This window comes from Anolis sagrei, chromosome 2 (genome assembly GCF_037176765.1).
Source record: "Anolis sagrei isolate rAnoSag1 chromosome 2, rAnoSag1.mat, whole genome shotgun sequence".
In the NCBI taxonomy this organism is placed as follows: Eukaryota; Metazoa; Chordata; class Lepidosauria; order Squamata; family Dactyloidae; genus Anolis; species Anolis sagrei.
In genome coordinates this window covers 199,070,871-199,093,753 of record NC_090022.1, presented here as the reverse complement: position 1 = coordinate 199,093,753, position 22,883 = coordinate 199,070,871, and the positions used below count along the sequence as shown (strand labels likewise).

At 39.3% G+C, this 22,883-nt stretch overlaps 1 protein-coding gene across 2 annotated transcripts; it reads right to left on the bottom strand.

Annotated features, from left to right (window-relative positions):
• Window positions 1–407: 407 nt before the first annotated feature.
• GDAP2 (ganglioside induced differentiation associated protein 2) lies at window positions 408–22,796 on the bottom strand. 2 transcript variants are annotated; one of them, XM_067464343.1, is made up of 15 exons: window positions 22,655–22,796; window positions 19,634–19,691; window positions 18,531–18,759; window positions 16,782–16,921; window positions 15,956–16,109; window positions 14,987–15,075; window positions 9,863–9,939; window positions 9,278–9,437; window positions 7,137–7,287; window positions 6,711–6,787; window positions 5,816–5,892; window positions 5,506–5,645; window positions 4,629–4,683; window positions 2,939–3,082; window positions 408–1,054 (listed from the first exon to the last, which is right to left on the bottom strand). In XM_067464343.1, the coding sequence occupies exons 3-15, from the start codon at window positions 18,686–18,688 to the stop codon at window positions 1,010–1,012; spliced, it is 1,467 nt and encodes a 488-aa protein (XP_067320444.1). In that variant the 5' UTR covers window positions 18,689–18,759; window positions 19,634–19,691; window positions 22,655–22,796; the 3' UTR covers window positions 408–1,009. The 2 variants fall into 2 exon arrangements, with proteins under 2 accessions (XP_067320444.1, XP_067320445.1); XM_067464344.1 differs by lacking the exons at window positions 19,634–19,691; window positions 22,655–22,796 and having other exon boundaries at window positions 16,782–16,935; window positions 18,531–18,620.
• Between the last annotated feature and the right edge of the window lie 87 nt (window positions 22,797–22,883).

Here is a 22,883-nt window from a genome sequence, read left to right as displayed (position 1 = left end):
TCTCCTGGCACAGTGGGCCATGGCATCATATCTTGGTATACCTGATGTTATACAACATAACTTTCAGCTGCTATGTTGGTTACTTTTCTTTTTCTTTCTTTCTTTCTTTCTTTTTTGATGTTTTTGGTGATTTGGAGGATAAGGAGAAGCAGATCACTGCATTTTTGGTAGTTTTGGAAGAGTTTGACTGGGGTTGGGTAAAAAGAAGTCCAATGAAAAATGGGCTGAAGATTATGGGACACTTTTTGAGGAACCCGACGGCTGTGTGTGGCCTGCACTTTGTCCATCCCTATTTTAGAACATACAAACAAATTCATTTTAATACCAGTATTTCATTAATTGTTTTCCCTATACCAGCTAGAAATCACAACAAGGTCAAAGGAAATAAAAACCACAAGAGACATTAGTGATATTTGCTTCAGTTTTACAATTTAGCAGGAAAGCAGCAGCACTCTTGCATCTTTCATCATCCAGCAAAAAAAGGCAGAGCGCCACATTCAAAGCTAAGGAGAATTTACAAAGCTGACATTTATAGTTGTTTTAGAATTTTAAACAGTTCTTTGTCCAATCTGTATATATTTTAACAGTGAATTCCTCTGAATGTAGCAGCAATAATAAAGGATTCAACATGTAAATCTGATATAGCACTGTTGCATGGAAACCGAATCTTCTTCCAAACTGGTCTGAAGTGGCTGGGAGCAGAGAACGCTCACAGTCAGATTAAAGTATGTCCAATGGGTCTTTCGAGAAAGCAGTTTGTGCAATACAAAAATTGTTGTCATATACACCTAGCAACTTTTCTACGTGATACATCTGAAACAGTTCATTTGGATTTAGTTTACTGATTGCTTATATTCTTCCAAATTCCTCCTTGTAAAAAAATAACAGAGGCAGGATTACCCGCCTTCTGATCTCTGAAAATGAATTAGACCACCATGGTGCATATGGGATTGGCATGTAGCATGTCATAGAGAGTTCGGAAACCAAATGGAATGGCAGGGCTGCATAGTCAGAGGTCCGGAGAAGAGGGGTAAGAGTAGTATGATCCATTTTCCTGTAAAGATACAAAAGATGAATTGATGCAGTGTACACATAAAAACAAATAATCCCTAAATGAAAATCTTTTCCACCACAGCCATTCATTAGGTAACAAAATCTGAAATAAATTCTGTTCTTGGTCTGAAAATGTTCTTTCCTGTTTAATTGTGTGGTACTTACTTTGAAAGTAGTTGTTGTATTTTGTTTTTGTGGCTGCCACAAACTATGTTGAATTGGTTGAGAGTCTATGAGATATTTGTTAAATAAAACTATAGCAAAGTGTGCTGCAAGATGTCCCACAAAAACTTTTTTTTTTGCATTTTAATAAACTTTTACCATGTTTTTATGATAGAACGAATTAGGAAATGAAAATTATAACCCAGAAACAAAAATTGTGTTACACAGTGATATCTGATGGGTAGGCAAAGCATGGCTGTGAGCTGTATGTGCTTCCCAGAGCTGTTTTTGTGCCCCCTAAAGCCACCAGGGCTCCAAACATATTTTTGAAAAACTTCTCAAAAAAGATCAGTAACGGTAAAGGTTTCCCCTGACATTAAGTCTAGTTGAGTCTGACTCTGGGGGATGCTGCTCATCTCCATTTCTAAGCTGAAGAGCTGCCATTGTCCGTAGATGCCTCCAAGGTCATGTGGCCGGCACGACTGCATAGAGCACAGTTACCTTCCTGTTGAAGTGGTACCAATTGATCTACTCACATTTGATGTTTTCAAACAGCTAGGTTGGCAGAAGCTGGGGCTAACAGCGGGAGCTCACCCCGCTTCCCAGATTCAAACTGCCAACCTTTCAGTTAGCAAGTTCAACAGCTCACTGGTTTAAGCCACTGCACCTCCAGCGGCCCCGAAAAAGATTATTTTGCTAATAATGACCCACAATGCCCTTGAGGGGTTCAGGAAGGTCCCAAAACATGGTGAGAATGCCATGTCCTCTAGAGCAGTGCTCGTTAAAAATTTCCACTCAGGACCCTTCTTGACCTGATAAAATTTATATGGGTATAAAACCCATATATTTACTGATAACAAATCAGCATTTGCAAGGCTTTTTAAACAGACTAATTTTCCTTTTTATGAAGTACAACTGAAGCATCTTCTGCAGAGTCTACTGTAAACCCTGAACAACAGATTTGCATAAATGTCTAAAACAGCCATTTTATCATTTTATCTTGTCCATTTGGCCTGCCCATTGTGTTCAATTTTCTATTATGCTATTTTGCTTTGTTTATTTTATTTTGCCACTGTATGTACTTTATTGTGATGTAATGTTTGGTGTTGTATTTTGCACTTTATTTTGCTGTATTGTATCTTTGGGCTTGACCTCACGTTAGCTACCCCAAGTCCCCTTCGGGGAGATGGTGGCGGGGTATAAATAATGATGATGATGATTATTATTATTTGAAACACAACAAGATAATCCACAGCGGACAAGATCACTCTGCTGGCTATTGTATTGGGTCACATGTTGGACACTTCCCAATAATAATAATAATAATAATTATTATTATTATTTCTCCCTTACTTCAAATATGAAGCCCCTTGATGAGCAACCTTAAATAAATATTTGATAGGCTTTGAGGTTTTAAATCTTGAGTTAAGTTTTGCCAGTCTGCTACATCAAAAGATATTTAAAAAGTGTCTGTAGTAAATCACTGGCTTAGATAATGTAGTTTAATAAGAAAATATGAAAAAAAAACCTATTTTGGTAAGAAGTACTTTCACACCAACACAAACAGAATCAGTTTAAAGCAACTTTCCAGTCAAGGCACATGCTATAATAATTCTATAATCTTTCCAAGCAAAGAGGAAGAAAGCCACTTTTATACCTGATTTATGAAACGAATGAGATAAAGTCTAGAAAGAACAGACATTTATATCTTGAAACTACCTACCCTGGTATCATATTCAAGAACAAATGGAGGAAAGTCAATCTGTTCAGGGGGAATGGCTGTGAACAACTGTTGCAGGTTTTCCACATGGTGGACTTTGTCCTTTAGACTTGAAATTGTAAATGTTGTAAAAAACCACGTTGAAACCTAGTGCAAAAACAGACAAGAAATTATTGTTAATACCAAATCTAAATCTAGTGCATTTGCCTAACAATCCATTTGATCTTCCAGCACTTAAGAGGCTAAAACTGTACATTCAAAAGGTACCACTGTCCTATTGTCTTATACCCCAAGAATGATGTAATCTATGTGTATTGATGAACATTGTGATTTAGAATTTTGTAGGAAAAAATATGTCTTTCTCCTCAAGGCGAATGTAATTTAAAGTAGACTGCAGTCTAAAATTGAAAATTATGGGAGAATGCTAAGGAATGAACTGTAGAAAGGTTGTTATTTTATTACTATCATAGGATGCACTGCTAAATTAATACCGTTTTGACACCACTTTAACTCCCATGGCTTGATGCTATGGAATTGGGGGAGTTGTAGTTTTACAAATGTTCAGCCTTTTTTGGCAAAGAGTGCTAGTGCCTCACCACAAATCCCAGGATTCCACAGCAGTGAGCTATGGCAGTTTAAACTGGTATCAAACTGCATTAATTCTATAGTGCAGATGTCAGTATAGCTGAGAAACAGGGAAATTTGCAGAGAGATTTTAATGAATATGTTGTTCCTCAGAGTCATTAGCGAGTATAAATTATACAGTAATAATTATACCCAACTTTCAAGCTATTATAAGGTCTCGTGAACAAGGTGACAGAATACTAAGGAAGATGTTTTAAATGTATTAGATGTTACCTATGAAGGAGCTAACTCATGAGAACTAGCCCCCAAATGCAAATCATTGAGTTGAAAGAGACTGCAAGAGCTATCCATCCAGTCCAAAACCCTGCCATACAGGAACATACAATCAAAGCACTCTAAACAGCTGGCCATTCAGCTTCTGTTTTAAAACCTCCAGAGAAGGGGACTCCATCACGCTCTGAGGCAACATACTCCAGTGCTGCACAGGGTTTTCCACCAAGAAGCCCTTTCCTAATGTTTTGGTGGAATATCTTTTCCTGTAATTTGAATCTATTGCTCTGTGTCCTAGTCTCCAAAGCAGCAGAAAACAACTTTGCCCCTTCATAACATGACATCCTTTCAAAAATGTTAATCATCATCCCCCTCTCAACCTTCTCTTCAAGTTAAAAATACTGAGCTGCCTCAGCTTCTCTCCATAGTGCTTGGCTTCTAGACCTTATGTAATGCTGCTCCTCCTCCTTTCCTGTTTGGCCTATTTCTCAGAAATGGGTTACACTCCTCATTTATTACATTTCAATTATGAGACTCATCCCACCAGATTTCAGTGAAGCCTGTTACAGCATATTGCTTTGTTGTATTAAGACTCTAGAGACATAAGCTCACCTTATGCTGTCTCTTCCACCACAACCATGCAAAACACGCCTTCTGTCCCCCCAGTTCACCTCATTCCTGTCCACCCATTGCTTAGTATCTTGCTACAGAACTAGCTCACACTATTAAATAAAATGCACCAGAGTTTAAGTAATGGTTTGCAATAGTTTTAGAACCCCACATGTTTACTACTACTTCCAAAAATGTAGATTTTCCACCTGTGGATGGCACACTTCACCTTTGAGCGAAATGTTGGATGTACAAAGTACAAGGCCTTCAGATTTCTTTTGTACCTAGGTTAATAACAAAAGTAAATCAAATTTAGAACAAGTATTTCCATAAGCATATATTAGCAATCATGCACTGTACTCCAGATCGGAAAGGATAATATAATAATAATAACAACAACAACAACAACTTTATTCTTGAAGCCCACCTCCATTTCCCTGAAGGCACTCAAGGTGGTTTACATATGGCACAAAGTGCTTAAAACAAAACAGAAAATAAACACACAGTACAACACAATAAAGCAAAACAACAATTTAAAACTCAGAACAACGCCCAATGACCTATGGTAATAATTACAGTAAGACATGGCCAAATGGTAAACAAGATGAGGGGATAGGATAGTGCAAATTGTAGCTACGGAACAAGACATGGGATGAAAGTGCCGTGCTGAATATTTAATTGAGAAATATTTAATTTCTTTATGTATACTTTTTACACAAACAGTGAAACGTAAAGTCGCATGACTTTTACTAACTTCCAGAATGTCTTCTGGAAGGGAGTATCACATAGGTAAAATTGGTAATCTCCCAGTACCATAGATCTTTCGGTTCATTTGTATGATTTTCACAGATTATATGAGGCATCTACCTGGACTGGTATTTATTCAATGTTAACCTCATCTTTTCTGATTTATTTCATTTTTTAAAAAAATATTCAGAAAAGCACACCCCCCCCCCCCCATAAAGATACACACACAGAGATACACAAGAATAATAGAGCATACAAACATGTTCCTTATTTATTTTAGAAGTGAAGCTTCTCTGTGTTTTCCCCACTCACATAGGAAACAGGGGGAAATGCTTTAAGATACTCTAAAGAATACTTACTTGAAATCAACAATGTCAAAAAGTTTCTTCAGAAAATCGGAGTCTAAATGATTGTAGGCATTAGTGAGGGTATGAAAATACACAATTACATATTCTTTTACAACAATGTGGTCCATCACATGGATGAAGTATAAGAGAGCCTAAGACAGAAAAGAGTCACAATGTCAGATATATTGTTCAGCCAGCAACTGTGTCAATAACTTGTTTTATTCTAGAAGTAAAGAAGCAGTCAGTCAGTTGTATACTGGACAAAAAGAGACACTTCTGCACAATTAAGAATCTTTGCTGAAATTTTACATTTGTATCTCACCTTTTCCATGTCTATAATAGTTACAGGAATATTTCTTCCAACCACTGCCATCACTGTACGGCCACAGTTATCAACACCTATAGACAGAATGAACAAGGCATTTTATAAGAAACTGTTACGCAGTCTTCTAATCAAATTGCTTGTGAATTTCGGCTTTTCCACTACATATATTCCCAACATTCAGATTGAGGGAAACATTTTTTTGTAGTGAATACACAGTTATAAACCTGTTTGTACATACTGCTACCTTAAACTATTTTTAGTAGCCTGCCTGCTACCCAAACATATCTGGATTAAAAATAAGTATATTCTTTAAAGCTGTGGCCCCTTCCACACAGCTGTATAAGATCCCACATGATCTGCTTTGAACTGGATTATATGGCAGTGTGGACTCAGATAAACCACTTCAAAGCAAATATTATGGATTATCTGCCTTGATAATCTGAGTTGTGTGGCTGTGTGGAAGAGTCCTGCGTTCAATCTTAGGAAAAGGCTATAAAAATACTTATCTTCTAAAATTATGATGTGGATTTTAAAACTGTCTAGTTTGCAGTAGCTTAAGGTACAAAAATGGGTGGGAATCATTTGCTCCTCAGGTAATGGTGGACTACAATTCCAATCAATTACAGGGCATTTTAAATTCCCTGGACATGGGTTACAAGTAGTGCTTCTTGATGAACAACAACAAAAACCTATATTATTAACAGCCAAGTTTAAAATAAAAAAGGGGAATGCAAAAGTTCATTTTTGGCAAGACTTCTATTTTAACAGTTTTATTCACCTCACATAATTATATGAAGAAAATATTTCCTATCAGTGTTCCTCACATGCAATGTTGGCATAGACTTTTCATCAAAATGTATTTATCAGTGAAGAAGGACTTATTTGAACTTACCCGTTTGGTACAAAGCTTTAAGGGAAGCAATATCAGACAGGTCTTCAGCTCTTGCTCGACAAAGCCAGCGGTTGTAACTAGAAGATTTCAGAACTTTCAAATTAATCTAATGCCATGGTCAATAAATACTAATATCAAAAGCATATTGTTAACACAACCCACTGCATATCTCATATAACACCAGACTTTGTCATTACATAATCAGAAAGGAAAATATAAATGATTCAGAAGTTTAAAAATGCAAATCAAAACAGCATAGCATGCTACTCATCCACATGGATTTTTCAAATAAATATTTATATTCCATGATCTAAAAAAATGCTAGCACAAACCTGGCGGAACAGCCAGGTTTTCAAGCAATCTTGTGTAGCACTGGACTGAAACTAATGAACTGGAAAATAAAGACTCATTTTGCAATAGCCTCACTTTCTCTGATGCTGTTTCTGTAGCGCCGCCTCTGAAAGCTGCCCTTGAAGGATGAGACGTCTTTGTTTATCGACATCTCCCTCCATGAGAGCAAAAGCATGGGAGCCAATAAAGGATAAGTCTGCTTCCAGTCCTTCTTCATCTGAATTATCTATATTTTTTTAAAAAGTGGGGGAAAGAGAAAATAAAACTCTGTGAGAATAATGAACTTGCCTCCTTGATAAGAGCCACAAGATTAAGTCGACTGTAGGAAAATTAAGAGACTGTTACAAAGCAGCTAAGAAGGTATCAATGTAGGTTCCAAAAGAATCTTGGGAAACCTAGCCTATTTTGCCTATGTATTATTATTATTATTATTATTAGTAGTAGTAGTAGTAGTAGTATAAACTTTATTTATACCCCGCCACCACCTCCCCACCTCAGGAACTCGGGGCGGCTAACATGAGGCCAAGCCCAACAAACACAGTAAACAAATAAAATGCATACAGCAAATGGTAATTAAAATAAAAATAAAGTACAGCAATAAAACAATAACAAACAATAAAAGGGAATTAACACAATGGGATATAACACCGGGCATGAAGTAAAATAAAATTAGGGATAAGGAGTTAATCAAAATGGGCTGGGCCAAGGCGCGAAGATAAAAACAGGGGACATAGGACAGAATAGGATAACCTAAGCAATTTAACTGGTGGGAGGTACAGGAGGGACAGGCTCTGGGGTTTAATTACTCGCTAGGAAAAAGGTGAGGGGCATCAAGAGGATGAGTATATGCTGGGACGATCATGGTATGGGGATTGTTGTTCATTCATCAAAAGCAAGGCGGAACAGCCAGGTTTTCAAGCTTTTCCTAAAAGCGAACAAGGTGGGAGCTAGCCTAATCTCCCCAGGTAATCAGTTCCAAAGCCGGGGGCTCTCTCCCTAGTCCCCACAAGCCGCACTTGCAATGGAGGTGGGAGCGAGAGGAGAGCCACCCCAGAAGATTGAAGGGGTCAAGCAGGTTTGTAGAAGGAAACAAGGTCACAAAGGTAGAAATTTGAGATCTAGATACTGTATATACTCAAGTATAAGCCGAGGCACCTAATTTTACCACAAAAAACTGCAAAAACATACTGACTTGAGTATAAGCCAAGGGTGGGAAATGCAGCAGCTACTGGTATATTTCAAAATAAAAATAGATACAAATAAAATTACATTAATTGAGGCATCAGTAGGTTAAATGTTTTTGAATATTTACATAAAAATAATTTAAGTCTGTACAACTCTGATTAAACCATTATTCTAACCTTCTTCAATGTAATGTGCTTAGCTATCCTTCTAATAATAGAGTAAAATAATAAATGTAATAATAAAAATAGAGTAAAAGAAATGTAATAAAAGCAACAGAGTAAAATAATGAATGTAATAACAATAGAGTAAAATAATGTAAATGTAATAGTAGTAGCAGTGTAAAATAATAAATGTAATAAAAATAATAATAACAGAGTAAAATAATAAATAACTTTGACTTGAGTAAAAGCCGAGGGGGGCTTATACCCAAGTATACACTTCTTTCAGGGCACTAATTAATATATCTTTTCCAAATACACAGTCCTCTTATGTTTTATCTTAATTTCTAGATGTTAAGTTAAAATTTGTCTTTATATGTTAGGTTATTTTTTTTGTTATTATGTGCATATTAGTTATTGTACTCAGGCATTGAATTTTTGCGATTGGAATCTGCCCTGGGTCCCTTCAGGGAGATAGGGTGGAATATAAATAAAGTATTATCTCATTCATCAGAATTTGTCAGTTTTGCAATGCTATGAGAGAAGGATAAAAAAAAACAAGAAAAGTTAGGAGCCCTGAATACAGAGCATCCTATTCCCTTAATAAACAGACCACCAGAAACCCAGGTTTTCAGGTAAACCAGAGAATTTGAAGGGAATTCCACTTAACAGTGGGGAGAAAAAAATCAGACCAGCTGTGCACCTATGAGAATGGAGTCTTCAATTCACATAATATCCTCCTCCACAAGAGGAAATGGCAGAGTCTCTTAGTATTCAGAAATACAGTAGTATATTGTCTTTTGAAATATGAACAAATTTGAAAGAATTACGATGCTGTGTTTCTAAACTTCTTGACACGAATTTCAGACTCACCCTCTGAAACTCCTGGCTTTTCACTAATTCTGATCTGACGTTCTGGTACCACCGGTTCTCCTTGTGCATTGCCAATATCAGCAGGAAGAAAAGCCAAGGACTGAACCTCTTCTTCTAGTGACCTTGGAAAATATAGAGGAAGCATCTTCTGATATACAGCCTGTGAAAAAGAGAGAATTTGAGAAGACCTCCCCTCTCTGATTGAACCATCTCAAAAATAGTAAAGCTAACACTGAGTATTACTAATGGATATCATTAGAAAATTCCTAGCTGGGCAATGCAAATACACTAGGGTATTAATATTTTCCACAGGTGTGGAAAACCTAGTCTTAGTCACCATGTTAAAGTCTTTAGTCCTTCCCAGTCTGAAGTATTTCTGCTGCATTTTTAAGATAAGTCAGCACAACTCCAGGGTAATGTAACTTTCTTAATTCTCTAATTCCAAGGTGCTCCAAATTAGGCAACCTGATTTGCTCTAAAATCTTTACTGGTGATAACGTCAAGTTAATTAACTGTTCAGTAGTTTTCGGCTTACTTTCCTCCTCTTTAAGAAAACCTGGTGAATGCCTATGGACATGAACATACCTCTTCAACATCGGAAACTGCAAAAACCACTTTTTCAAGTGTTTCCCCATGAACTTCTAAAAACCGCCTCACAGTGCCTGTGGGGAAAGTAAGAAAGAAAGATATCCAGTAAGTTGAGATGGAACGGGCACTTAAATTTGTAATAACCGAAGTAAAAATAAGCATTCCTTAATTCACATTCTTCCCATCTGAAAAGTCCCCCAGGCAAAGTTATAATCTATGATTGTGACAATACTCAACAAACACAGCAAAAAGAAATGAAAGCATTTTTGACATTGCATTATGGAAACTGGATTAATTTCAATTGCCAGAGTATAGTGTCTTGTAGAAATATCAATTTATTTTGAATTTTCAACATTTTGTCGTGCAATGAACTGGGACTTAAATGAATCTAATTAATGTTGTTACCACTTATGCATATTGCAAGTTGTATGCATAAGTAGTAACAACATAATTAAATTCACTTTAGTTCAGTTCATGAGACATGCCACATTATCACAGGATGTCTACATCCAGTAATGAAAAAGCAAAGGCATTGACATCTCTAACCCATCCTCTGTTTGGATATCAGTCAGCATGCCAATGCCTTAAATAAAGAACCAGCTTCCTAAGATCTACAGAAATATTCGCAGAAACAACTCAGCAAGCAAGAGTCCAAAAGTGGCAGGTTAAAACTGAGACTGTATGAGAAACTCCCTCCTGGGCACACAGAAGACTGGGCAACTTGGAAGGCTCTGAACAGACTGTGCTCTGGGACCATGAGATGCAGAGCCAAACTTAAGAAATAGGGCTACAGAGTGGAGTCCACGACATGTGAGTGTGGAGAAGAGCAAACCACAGACTACCTACTACAATGCGACCAAAGCCCTGCCACATGCACAATGGAGGCCCTTCTCACAGCGACACCAGAGTCACTCCAAGTGGCCAGCTTCTGGACAAAGGAAATCTAGCAGAAAGCCAAGTTTTAAACTTTGTTTGTATCTTTTTAAATACATTTTAACTGTACCGCTTCTGACACGATAAATAAACAAAATAACCACTTATTCACAAGTTACTCAAAACTGGAAGTACAAAATATTTTTACTGAGACACAATTGTTACTAAACAAAAACAAAGTGACAAAACAACTGCATTAGAGGCTAGATTGTTAAAGGTTAGAAAATTAAAGCAGACAAGGAATTCCAAGTAATAGTTTGCTTGTGCATCTGAATAGGAAGTCCAAACAGAATCTGTATGCATATGTAATGGATTTCAAATTGATTTTAATAATTGGAATGTAACGATTTAATATTTTTCTCTAATGAAGACTATTGTGGAAGTAATTCTATGCTTTACACTATTCACCAGTTATCCTTCAAAGCAAAATTTTCCAAAGTCCATAACATACATAGATTTTTAAAAACCACCCCTGTTCTATCAACTGAATTTATGTAATTGCATTCTAAGCAACAAAAAGAAGTCAGCTGTTTCCTGTCAGATTCACACCTTTGCCACAGCTCATTAGTCCCCACAAGGGGGACCATGCACGTCCGACAAAAACATGAAAAGAATTCAAGAATTTCCTGCGTAGACCTTGCCCATGCAGGTTAGCTTATCATGCCAAATGTGACCTTCCATCTCTCATACAACTTTCTGGGGTGTTCTAATGTCTTAAGGTGACATTTAATCATGATTCCGTATCAGCTGCAACTGGCAGAGGCTCTCTGAGCAGGTGACAAAGGAAAGCATGTAGAATTTAGTGATGCAATGTTACAGAAAATAGAGGATGACAACTTCTAACTGTTTGATTTTTGATGAAGCCACATTTCATCTGAGGTTCCGTCCACAAGGCTGAATAAAATCACACATTATTTGCTTTGAACTGGAATATATGGCAGTGTTGACTCAGATAATCCTGTTCAAAGCAGATATTGTGGGATTTTCTGCCTTGATATTCTGGGCTATATGGCTGTGTGGAAGGGCCCTAAGCAGTAAAGTTCAGTCACAATGTGTGCATATGATGATTATTTTTCCTAATATTGGGGTCAGACTGATTGATCTGTTGTTCCCCAGATATTTTTGGCCCGTTTTGAAGAGAAGGAAAATACTCAGTTCTTGTGGGTTTTTTCGGGCTATATGGCCATGTTCTAGAGGCATTTCTCCTGACGTTTCGCCTGCATCTATGGCAAGCATCCTCAGAGGTCTGCTGGAGCTGGGAAAAAGGGGTTTATATATCTGTGGAATGACATGGGTGAGACAAAAGGCTTTTGTGAGTTGGGCTAGGTGTGAATCTTTTCAACTGACCACCTTGATTAGCATACAATGGGCTGACAGTGCCTGGAGCAAACTCTTCTTGAAAGATGATTAGATGTCCCTGCCTGTTTTTCTCTCTGCTGTTTTAATTTTAGAATTTTTTAATACTGGTAGCCAGATTTTGTTCATTTTCATGGTTTCTTCCTTTCTGTTGAAATTGTCCACATGTTTGTGGATTTCAATGGCTTCTCTGTGTAGTCTGACATGGTGGTTGTGAGAGTGGTCCAGCATTTTTGTGTTCTCAAATAAAATGCTGTGTCCAGGTTGGTTCATCAGGTGCTCTGCTATGGCTGACTTCTCTGGTTGAAGTAGTCTGCAGTGCCTTTCATGTTCCTGGATTCTTGTTTGGGCGCTGCGTTTGGTGGTCCCTATGTAGACTTGTCCACAGCTGCATGGTATACGGTAGACTCCTGCAGAAGTGAGGGGATCCCTCTTGTCCTTTGCTGAACGTAGCATTTGTTGGATTTTCCTGGTGGGTTTGTAGATTGTTTGTATGTTGTGTTTCCTCATCAGCTTCCCTATGCGATCAGTGGTTCCCTTGATGTATGGCAGGAACACTTTTCCTCTGGGTGGATCTTCATCTTTACTCTTGTGGCTTGTTCTTGGTCTTGCAGCTCTTCTGATGTCTGAGGTGGAGTATCCATTGGCCTGGAGAGCCCAGTTGAGGTGGTTCAGTTCATCTTGGAGGAGGTGGGGTTCACAGATTCTTTTTGCACGGTCTGCCAAGGCTTGGTTTTTCTGGTTATTTTGGAAGTTGGGTCTTGCTTAAGTTTTCTGTATATAGTAGGGTCCAGGAGTTTTCTGATCTTCTCCTTGTATTGCTCTGTATGCATGATGACTGTGGCATTCCCCTTGTCTGCTGGCAGAATTAGGATATCAGGATCTGAATTTAGGTCTCTAATGGCTTCTCTTTCCTTCCTAGTAACCAGAAAAACCAACACTCTAATTAAAAACTCCTCAATCAACTTCGACATACGACAGCAGCTATGTAAATCGGAAGCCCTTCCACCCAGGCTTTATGGACTCCCCAAAATCCATAAGGACTCCACCCCACTCAGACCAATCGTGAGTGCCATTGGGTCCCCCACATATGACTTAGCCAAATTTCTTGCTGCACAGTTACAAAGCCACATTGGGCTCACAACACACTACATCAAGGACTCAGCCCACTTCATTGAAAAAATCAGCAATCTCAAGCTAAATCCAAATGACAAACTGATCAGCTTCGATGTGGTGTCTCTATTTACCATGGTCCCAGTTGCAGACACCATGGCACTCATCAACCAGAGGTTCCCAGAAGACATCACGGCGCTGTTTCACCATTGCCTCACCACCAGCTATTTTCAGTGGGACAATGAATTCTACGAACAGAAAGATGGAGTAGCTATGGGGAGCCCTCTCAGCCCAGTCATAGCTAACTTCTACATGGAACAATTTGAAAAACAAGCTCTTGAAACAGCAACCAAAAAGCCCACTATATGGTTCAGATATGTGGATGACACTTTCACCATTTGGAGCCATGGAGATGAAGAACTCAACAGGTTCCTGGAACATCTTAACAGCATCCACCCTAACATCCAGTTCACTATGGAAAAAGAAAAGGAAGGAAGACTGCCTTTTCTAGATGTCCTAGTCATCCGCAAACCAGATCAACAATTGGGTCACACCGTTTACAGAAAACCCACACACACAGATAGATATCTCCATAAAAACTCCAACCATCACCCAAGTCAAAAAAGAAGCACCATCAAAGCCTTGGCAGACCGTGCAAAAAGAATCTGTGAACCCCACCTCCTCCAAGATGAACTGAACCACCTCAACTGGGCTCTCCAGGCCAATGGATACTCCACCTCAGACATCAGAAGAGCTGCAAGACCAAGAACAAGCCACAAGAGTAAAGATGAAGATCCACCCAGAGGAAAAGTGTTCCTGCCATACATCAAGGGAACCACTGATCGCATAGGGAAGCTGATGAGGAAACACAACATACAAACAATCTACAAACCCACCAGGAAAATCCAACAAATGCTACGTTCAGCAAAGGACAAGAGGGATCCCCTCACTTCTGCAGGAGTCTACCGTATACCATGCAGCTGTGGACAAGTCTACATAGGGACCACCAAACGCAGCGCCCAAACAAGAATCCAGGAACATGAAAGGCACTGCAGACTACTTCAACCAGAGAAGTCAGCCATAGCAGAGCACCTGATGAACCAACCTGGACACAGCATTTTATTTGAGAACACAAAAATGCTGGACCACTCTCACAACCACCATGTCAGACTACACAGAGAAGCCATTGAAATCCACAAACATGTGGACAATTTCAACAGAAAGGAAGAAACCATGAAAATGAACAAAATCTGGCTACCAGTATTAAAAAATTCTAAAATTAAAACAGCAGAGAGAAAAACAGGCAGGGACATCTAATCATCTTTCAAGAAGATTTTGCTCCAGGCACTGTCAGCCCATTGTATGCTAATCAAGGTGGTCAGTTGAAAAGATTCACACCTAGCCCAACTCACAAAAGCCTTTTGTCTCACCCATGTCATTCCACAGATATATAAACCCCTTTTTCCCAGCCCCAGCAGACCTCTGAGGATGCTTGCCATAGATGCAGGCGAAACGTCAGGAGAAATGCCTCTAGAACATGGCCATATAGCCCGAAAAAACCCACAAGAACTGAGTGATTCCGGCCATGAAAGCCTTCGACAATATAGAAGGAAAATATTTGCCCTTTCCTATTTCTCTGCCCCCTCATTCTTTCTTCAAGATTTCTTTTCCTTTGTACTCTATGTCATCAGTATTAATGACACATTCAAAAATACATACGCAGTGCTATGTGTGTGGCATCTGATAAAGGATAACATCGTTTCACGGTGTTTATCACACAGAATCCAATTGAGGCAATTGCATGCTCCCTAAAATTAGAAATGTGAAGAAACAGTTATAAGCAAGCCATGAGCTTAAAATGCTATATCAAAGTAAAGCACATTCATAATGGTATAAAATATTTATGGAGTAAAAATAAACATGTTTTCTTCTCCTTTATATGGATGTGTGAAAGAACAGGTATAATATAATAATTTTTTTTGGAACTGAGGAACATTGGTTGAAATCCACCTGGCTTCGGTTTTACTGAAGACCCGTCAAGACCTTTTGCCATTTGCCTTCCATCTGCTACAGATTTACGCCTTATGGACCTTCAGCCTTACTTCTGCTTCTTAGCTTGTGCTGCGCATGTTTTATACATATGTATGATTTAATTTACTTATTATATTTTGTTAATGTTTGTTCAATATATGTGTGTTTGCGTGTATATATATGTCTGTGTAAGTGCTCTTATTTATTTCCTAACTCCTTCATTCCCATTAGTTTTTAGTCTACCCTGTTCTCCTTTCATAAAGAAGGAGGAGGAGGAAAGAAAGGGAGGAAGGGGGAGGGAATCACTTTTTTCCCATATCTATCTGTCTCCTCACTGAGGACTATAGACTTGAGTGATGTGAGGTTGCATTCCAACAGCATTTGCTAGGACCCACACACTTCAACTAACTGTGGTTGGGCCCACCTTCCCCAAAAGTTTGAGAATACTGTATTAGGGTACAATATATATGCTAAATTTTCACAACTCCCACAAGTTATACAGAAAATACCTTCCAAAACTCTAATTTATTTACACTAGTTACACATCCTTATATTGTACATGCAAGTATGAGAAGAAATGCACGCAAGAATTAGAGAAAGAGACCAAGTACACCCCACACACATATACTTATCTTCACCAGTGATCGTCAATCTTACTTTGCAAGTTGAAGGATGTTGCGATAACAGCTGTACAAGGAGCTTTCTGCTGCAGTCCGGTATCGACTTTTGTATTTTGGCCCCACCGTGTGAATTATGAAACGAGCAGCAAGATTATATCCCTTTGTCAGCTTTGCCTCCCCCGTCCTACAGCCTTAAAGATACCAACCACAGGATAAGAGCCGTATCAAAACAAAAGGAGAATAAACGTTTTATGCTTAGATTACTTTTCACTCTTTGGCAAACACCCCTGCATTATATCCCAGATGTTCTCTAATCTTAAGAAATATTAAGAAGCAGTTTTCAGAACACGTAGCTGAAAAAATGCAAATTAAAATGCAAATTCATGGTTTAATGCAGCTTCCCCAATCTGCATCTTTCCGGATGTGTTGGATTTTAATTTTCATACTAATTAAGAATTAACAACAAAATGGAAGGAATGAGGATGGGGAAGCTGGTTTGTAGTCACACAGACACACTGTGTTGAGTATGTGGTCACACAATCTCTCCTCTTCCTTGGACCAACTGGAAGGAGAAAGATTATCCACAGACAAACTATGGTTAATCATAGATACGCTTGATTAATACAAATACCATCAAACAGGGATGTGAATCATACAGCCTTCTATATGTTTCTAGATGGAAACTCCCAGCACTGCTTACTACTGGCACAAGCTGATGGACTTTGATTCCAATATGACTGGAAGGCTACAGGAATCCTAACCTGTCACAAAGTATGATTTAAAGTTGATGTGTAAACTGACAAACTTTTAAACCCAAGACACAGTCGCTTTTGGTCAGTCAAATGGGTCAAAACTGAGATTACCTTTGAGTTTCTGTAGCTCAGCCCTAAGGTCAGGTCCTGCATGCATGTAGATACTCTCAGACACTGGATTCTTATCTGTTAGAGCTTCATTGCTGGTGTTCACAATGGCTGTGCAGTTCAGCAATGCCACATCACCCCGCCTGATGAAAGATCACTACCATTCAGTGAGGAGCACAGAAGAAAACAAGAACAAACAAACAAACAAACATCACATACACAAAAAGGACGTTCTTCACAGGTAGTATGTGTGGTCATAAATGCTGTGTGGTTATAAAAGCATATTCTCTTGTTAGTAGAAAAATATAGAAGGTCAAGCAGGAGGCGTTTCACTACAGCTTTTGATATGATGCCAAACACATAGTCCCCAAACTCTACTGTAAGTTGAGTATCCCTTATCTGGAAATCTGAAATGGTCCAAATCATTCACATCAGTGGCAGAGATAGTGACACTTTTGCTTTCTGATGGTTCAATGTACACAGACCTTGCTTCATGCACAAAAGTAAGAAAAACATTTCTTGTAATATTTTCCACCCTGGTCATTCCACAGATATATAAACCCATCTTCCTACTTCCAACAGACCTCACTATCTCTGAGGCTGCTTGCCATAGATGCAGGCGAAACGTCAGGAGAAAATGCCTCTAGAACATGGCCATATAGCCCGGAAAAACCTACAACAACCCAGTGATTCCGGCCATGAAAGCCTTCGACAATACAAGAAAAATATTGTATGTAAAATTAATTTCAGACTATGTGTATAAGATATACATGAAACATAAATGAATTTTGTCTTCAGACCTGGGCCCCATCTCCAAGATTGTATTATGCATATTAATGGGATCTTTTATATGTATATAAAATATTCCAAAATCCCCAAAAGAAAAAAAATTAAAAACTAAAAACACTTCTAGTTCTAAACATTTTTAATAAGGGACACTTAACTTATATAGATATAGCCCTTATAAATTGTCCTCTTTCTTTACATCTTCTGAGCACTTAGGAGAAAACGTTTTATAAATATAATGATCATTTACTAATTTAGTAATTATAGCAAGGAAAAGGGAGATGCCACAAAATAGCTTCAAAAACCAAAAAGGCATGTGCAACCAATCCAATTAAAATATGCAAAATAAATCTTTAACACAATAGATATTATAAAATGCAGCATTCCCGATGACCATCCTTCTGCCCCAAGCGTTTGTTAAAATGTTAAGTTCTGTTTAAATAAAAAGATATCTGCCTGCTGGTGAAAAGAAAGCAGAACAGAGACTAATCAAGCCTCTCTTGGGAGGAAGTGTCACAGTATGGGAGTAGCTACCAAGATGTATGCTCACCAAAACAGCATGTAAGGAGACTTGAGTTCGACAGGTTTACGCCAGGAAATAGGGCCTTATAGCTCATAATCAGCACATTTCTATTGAAGCATTAGCTGGTGATGCTGTTTCAACTTAAGTCCTAATCAGCAATCTAGCAGCAACATTTTAGATCTGCTGAGCTTGACTAACAGTTTCCAGCTGCATATTAGTAGCATGACTGTACTGCTGGTCTAAGCCCTGAGCCTGGAGGGTCATATTTCAGTTGTATGCAGGAGTGTCTTTGCACAATTACATTTGACCCTCTGGGCTCAGGGATCAGCAGTACAATCATGCTACAAAACTCAGATTTCAGAGGAAGTATAAATCCATCCAACACATACTTTAGCACTGTTGTGTACATTTTTTTTTTTTAGAATCATGAAGTATAAACTTACCATAATATTATTTTTGAATTGATGTCTTTTCTACATGGAAAAGGTGAATGGACATCAACTTGCTTTTCTCCAACTGGTTGAGAAGTGACCAACTGGTCAGCCCATACTGGCAAACTATCAATATCTACAAAATGCGAAGGGGCACCCAAAGGATCCATGGAAAAATGAGACTGGTGCTTCTTTGGTTCACTTGATGAGCACTCTATTTCTCACTCAGGTACTGATGGCACTTTGGATAAAAGATACACAAAGTGATTTTATTAATAGAAGAAAAGAATCCTGAGGAAAATGTACTTCATGCAGCCACTGACTTCATTCCTACATCATGTAGGGTGGGTAAGCTGCAGCCTTTTCACATACAAATCTACTACTTAGAAATAAAGGAACATGTTTTAATTTGTAGCTTTTGTTGGACAACTGGAAGTTAGAAAACCTTCTTTATGTAATGTAGATTACCCCAACATCCAGAGTAGATTATACTATGAGGAGCAATTTAAGGAGCTGGTTATGTTTAGTTTGGAGAAAAGAAGCCTGAGAGAGGACATAATAACTATGTTTACATATTTGAAAGAATGTCACATTGAGCAGGGGGCAAGCTTGCTTTCTGCTGCTTTGTAGACTGGGACACAATCAAGCAATGGAGTCAAATTTCAGGAAAAGAGATTCCACCGAAAAGAACTTCCCAATTGCAAGATCTGCTTGGCAGTTAAATATGCAGCCTCCTCGGAGCATTGTGGGGTCTCCTCCCCTGGAGGCTTTTAAGCAGAGGGTGGATGGCCATCTGCTTGGAGAGCTTTGAACTTCCTGACTATAAGAGCTATTAAACAGTGGAACTCACTGCCTCGAAGGGTGGTGGAGGCTCCTTCTCTGAAAACTTTTAAACAGAGGCTGGATGGCCGTCTCCCAGGGTTTTCCTGGCCATATTTGTTCAGTTCTGCCAGTGCCTTTCTCTTGGGTTGAGAGAGTAACTAATTCAAGAGCACTAAAGGCTGGACAGGATCCAAGCGCTGGTCTACTAATCTCCCAAGTATAGCACTCAAACCACTACATCATCTTGCACTCGAAATGAAGAGGTATGACTTCTTAAAAGCCACTTTTCTCACCTGATTTGTCAAAAGCCTTGATTTGTCAAAAGGCTTTGGGTTGATATGTTCATCTCATCTGCAAAATAAAAATCAGAAGTAATGGCACCGAGATGCAAAAACAGACCTGTAACATTTCAACGTAAAGTCAGGACTTCAATAAGATGATAACTTCTAATAGCGTAAGACTATGGAACAACATTTGAAAAGCATTATGTTCCTGGCTTGAAAGTGTTATTTCCTGTTTAATGGTGTGGTACTTACTTTTAAAGTAGCTATACTCCAGAAATTTCATTTTTGTGACTGCCATTTTCAACCATTCAATGCATCATTTGTAACTTTTCATATGCCATTTTTTGGTAAGCCACAAAATAAGGTTTTGCAGTTTAATGAACTTTTCCCATGTTTTTATGATAGAACCGATTAGGAAATTACATTTATAACTCAGGAACCAAAATTATATTACATAGTATAATTTCACTGGCTTTTCTCTACTAATAACTGCTACTAACATTTTTACTGTTATTAAAAATAAAATAAAACACACTTTACTGGCTTCTGTATACACCCAATCACTTCTCAACTGAGGAGAGCAGAACGTAATTCATTTAATGGAACTGATTCAGTTACTGTTGACAAAACACTTACAATAGGGAAAACTTGAAGTAGTGCTAACCTGACACCTGGAGTTGTTTTGTCCTTGCTTCTTTAACATTTTAAAGAGAAGTCCACTTCCCTTTTACACCAAACGTTTCATGTTGGTGACACACTTTTGAGACATGCATCATTTTGCAACATAGGCCCCTTCGACACTGCCATATGAAATCCAGATTATCTGATTTGAACTCAATTATATGGCAGTTTAGACTGATATCCCAGAATATCAAGGCAGAAAATTCCACAATATCTGCTTTGAACTGTGTTAGATTATCTGAGTCCACACTCAGCTAACATGGGATTTTCTGCTTTGATATTCTGGAATATAGAGCTGTGTAGAAGGGCCCTGAGATAATCCAGTTCAAAGCAGGTAATCTGGGTTATATGGCTATGTGGAAGGGCCTTGAGGCCCCTTCCACACCTGAAAAAAATCCCACATTATTTGTTTTGAACAGGAATAGATGACCGTGTGGACTGAGGCCCATTTCACACAGCTGAAAAAACCCTACATTATCTGCTTTGAACTGGAATATATGGCAGTGTGGACTCAGATACTCCAGTTCAAAGCAGATGTTGTGGGATTTTCTGCCTTGATATTCTGGGTTATATGGCTGTGTGGAAGAGGCCTCAGATAACCCTGTTCAAAGCAATATTGTGGGATTTTCTGCCTTGATATCCTGGGTTATATGGCTGTATGGAAGGGCCTGTCCAGACAGTACCTTTATTGAAATACGTTTATTTATTATTTATTTACTGTATTTGTATACTGCCACTCTCAGCCTTCTGGCGACACAAGGCAGTTTACAAGGCAAAATTCAATGCCACCGAAACACAAGTACAATATAAAACGTTAACATCAATAAAATCATAAAAACAGCAATAAAACATCAGTCAATAAATACTCATTAAAACATTGTCCAGTCCCATTGTGTAGTTGTTCCATTTCCTATGTCCGTTATTCAATATTTGCAAATGCTTGCTTAAATAGCCATGTCTTAAGTTTTTTTCCAAAATGTTAGGAGCGAAGAAGCCGCTCTGATCTCCCTAGGGAGGGCATTCCATAACCGAGAGGCCACTACTGAAAAAGCCGTCTCTCATCCCCACCAGATGTACTTGTGACAAAGGCGGGACTGAGAGCAGGGCCTCCCCAGCCGATCTTAAAGTCCTCGATGGTTCATAAGGGGAGATGCGTTTGGACAGGTAAGTTGGGCCAGGACCATTTAGGGCTTTGTAGGCCAAAGCCAGCACTTTGAATTGTGCCTGGTAGCAAACCGGCAGCCAGTGGAGTTGGCGCAGCAGGGGGGTTGTATGCTCCCTGAGAGCCACTCCTGTTAGCTGTTTGTTGTACCAGTTGAAGCTTCCAGTCTTCAAAGGCAACCACATGTAGAGCATGTTGCAGTAGTCTATACAAGATGTAACAAGAGCCTGGACTACCGTGGCCAAGTCAGACCTCCCAAGTTACAGGCGCAGCTGGCGCACGAGCTTTAACTGTGCGAATGCTCCCCTGGTCACCACTGAAACCTGAGGTTCCAGGCTCAGCAGTGAGTCCAGGATCACAGCCAAGCTCTGGGGACTCAGATAACCCAGTTCAAAGTAGATACTGTGGGGGCCCTTCCACACAGCCATATAACCCAGAATATTAAGGCAGAAAATCACACAATATCTGCTTTGAGCAGAGTTAGCCTCTCCCCCCCCCTTTTTTCAAATTATTTCTTGTTGCATGTTTCTTGTCTATTATTATGATGTTTGTATTATGCTTTTGAATTGCATTTTGTTATTGCTCTGCTTTTAATTGTATGTTCCCTGGGCTTGGCCCCATGTAAGCCGCCCCGAGTCCCTCGGGGCGATGGAGGCGGGGTAGAAAAATAAAGTTCTTCTTCTTATCTTCACACTGCCATATGTTCCAGTTCAAAGCAGAAAAGGTGGAATTTTGTTCAGCTGTGTGAAAGGGGGCTGAGTCTACACTGCCATATAATCCAGTTCAAAGCAGATCATTTGAATTTTATACTTCCAGGCAGGCCTTGCATCCCAGATTCTGATCCCAGGTTTTCTGCTTTAAACTGGATTATATGAGACCACTGTGTGGAAAGGGCCTCAGTCCACACTGCCATCTATTCCAGTTCAAAGCAAATAATGATGTGGGATTTTATTCAGGCGTGGAAGGGCCCTGAGGCCATATAATCCAGTTCAAGGTGGGATTTTACACAGCTGCGGGGAAGGGGCCTCAGAGGCGCCTGGTGACGTTCACGTGACACGCATGCACACGGAGAAGTCATGACACGGGAGAAAGCCCGCTGCCCCAGCGGGGACTTGAGGCCTGTAAAGTGGAAGGCAGGAAAAGAGGCGGGAAAGGGATGCGCCGCGCGACCGGAGTAAGAAACCAACCTCGTCCCAAGGCCCAGCCGCCCCTCCGCCGCAGACCTCCTCTGAAAGGCCCCACTCACAACACACGGGCCAGCGAGCTCCTCGATCCTAGACCAGCTTCGGGCACCGCCTGCTCTTCCGGTAAACCAGCCACTGCTTCCGGCCTGAGTGAAATAGAGAGGCAGAAGTGCCCGTATGAAGTGAAACAGAGGGGGCGTGGCCTATTCACAACACACTCTTCACACAGGGA

What these genes read in the sequence shown, in the direction of transcription:
- GDAP2 (XM_067464343.1), bottom strand. Translation starts at nt 18,688, where the DNA reads ATGGATCCTTTGGGTGCCCCTTCGCATTTTGTAGATATTGATAGTTTG. An exon ending in CAGAAACAGCATCAGAGAAA is followed by an intron (nt 6,788 to 7,136) that starts GTGAGGCTATTG and finishes GAAATCTTCTAG; the next exon opens with TTACAACCGCTGGCTTTGTC. An exon ending in TTCTTGAATATGATACCAGG is followed by an intron (nt 1,055 to 2,938) that starts GTAGGTAGTTTC and finishes GTATCTTTACAG; the next exon opens with GAAAATGGATCATACTACTC.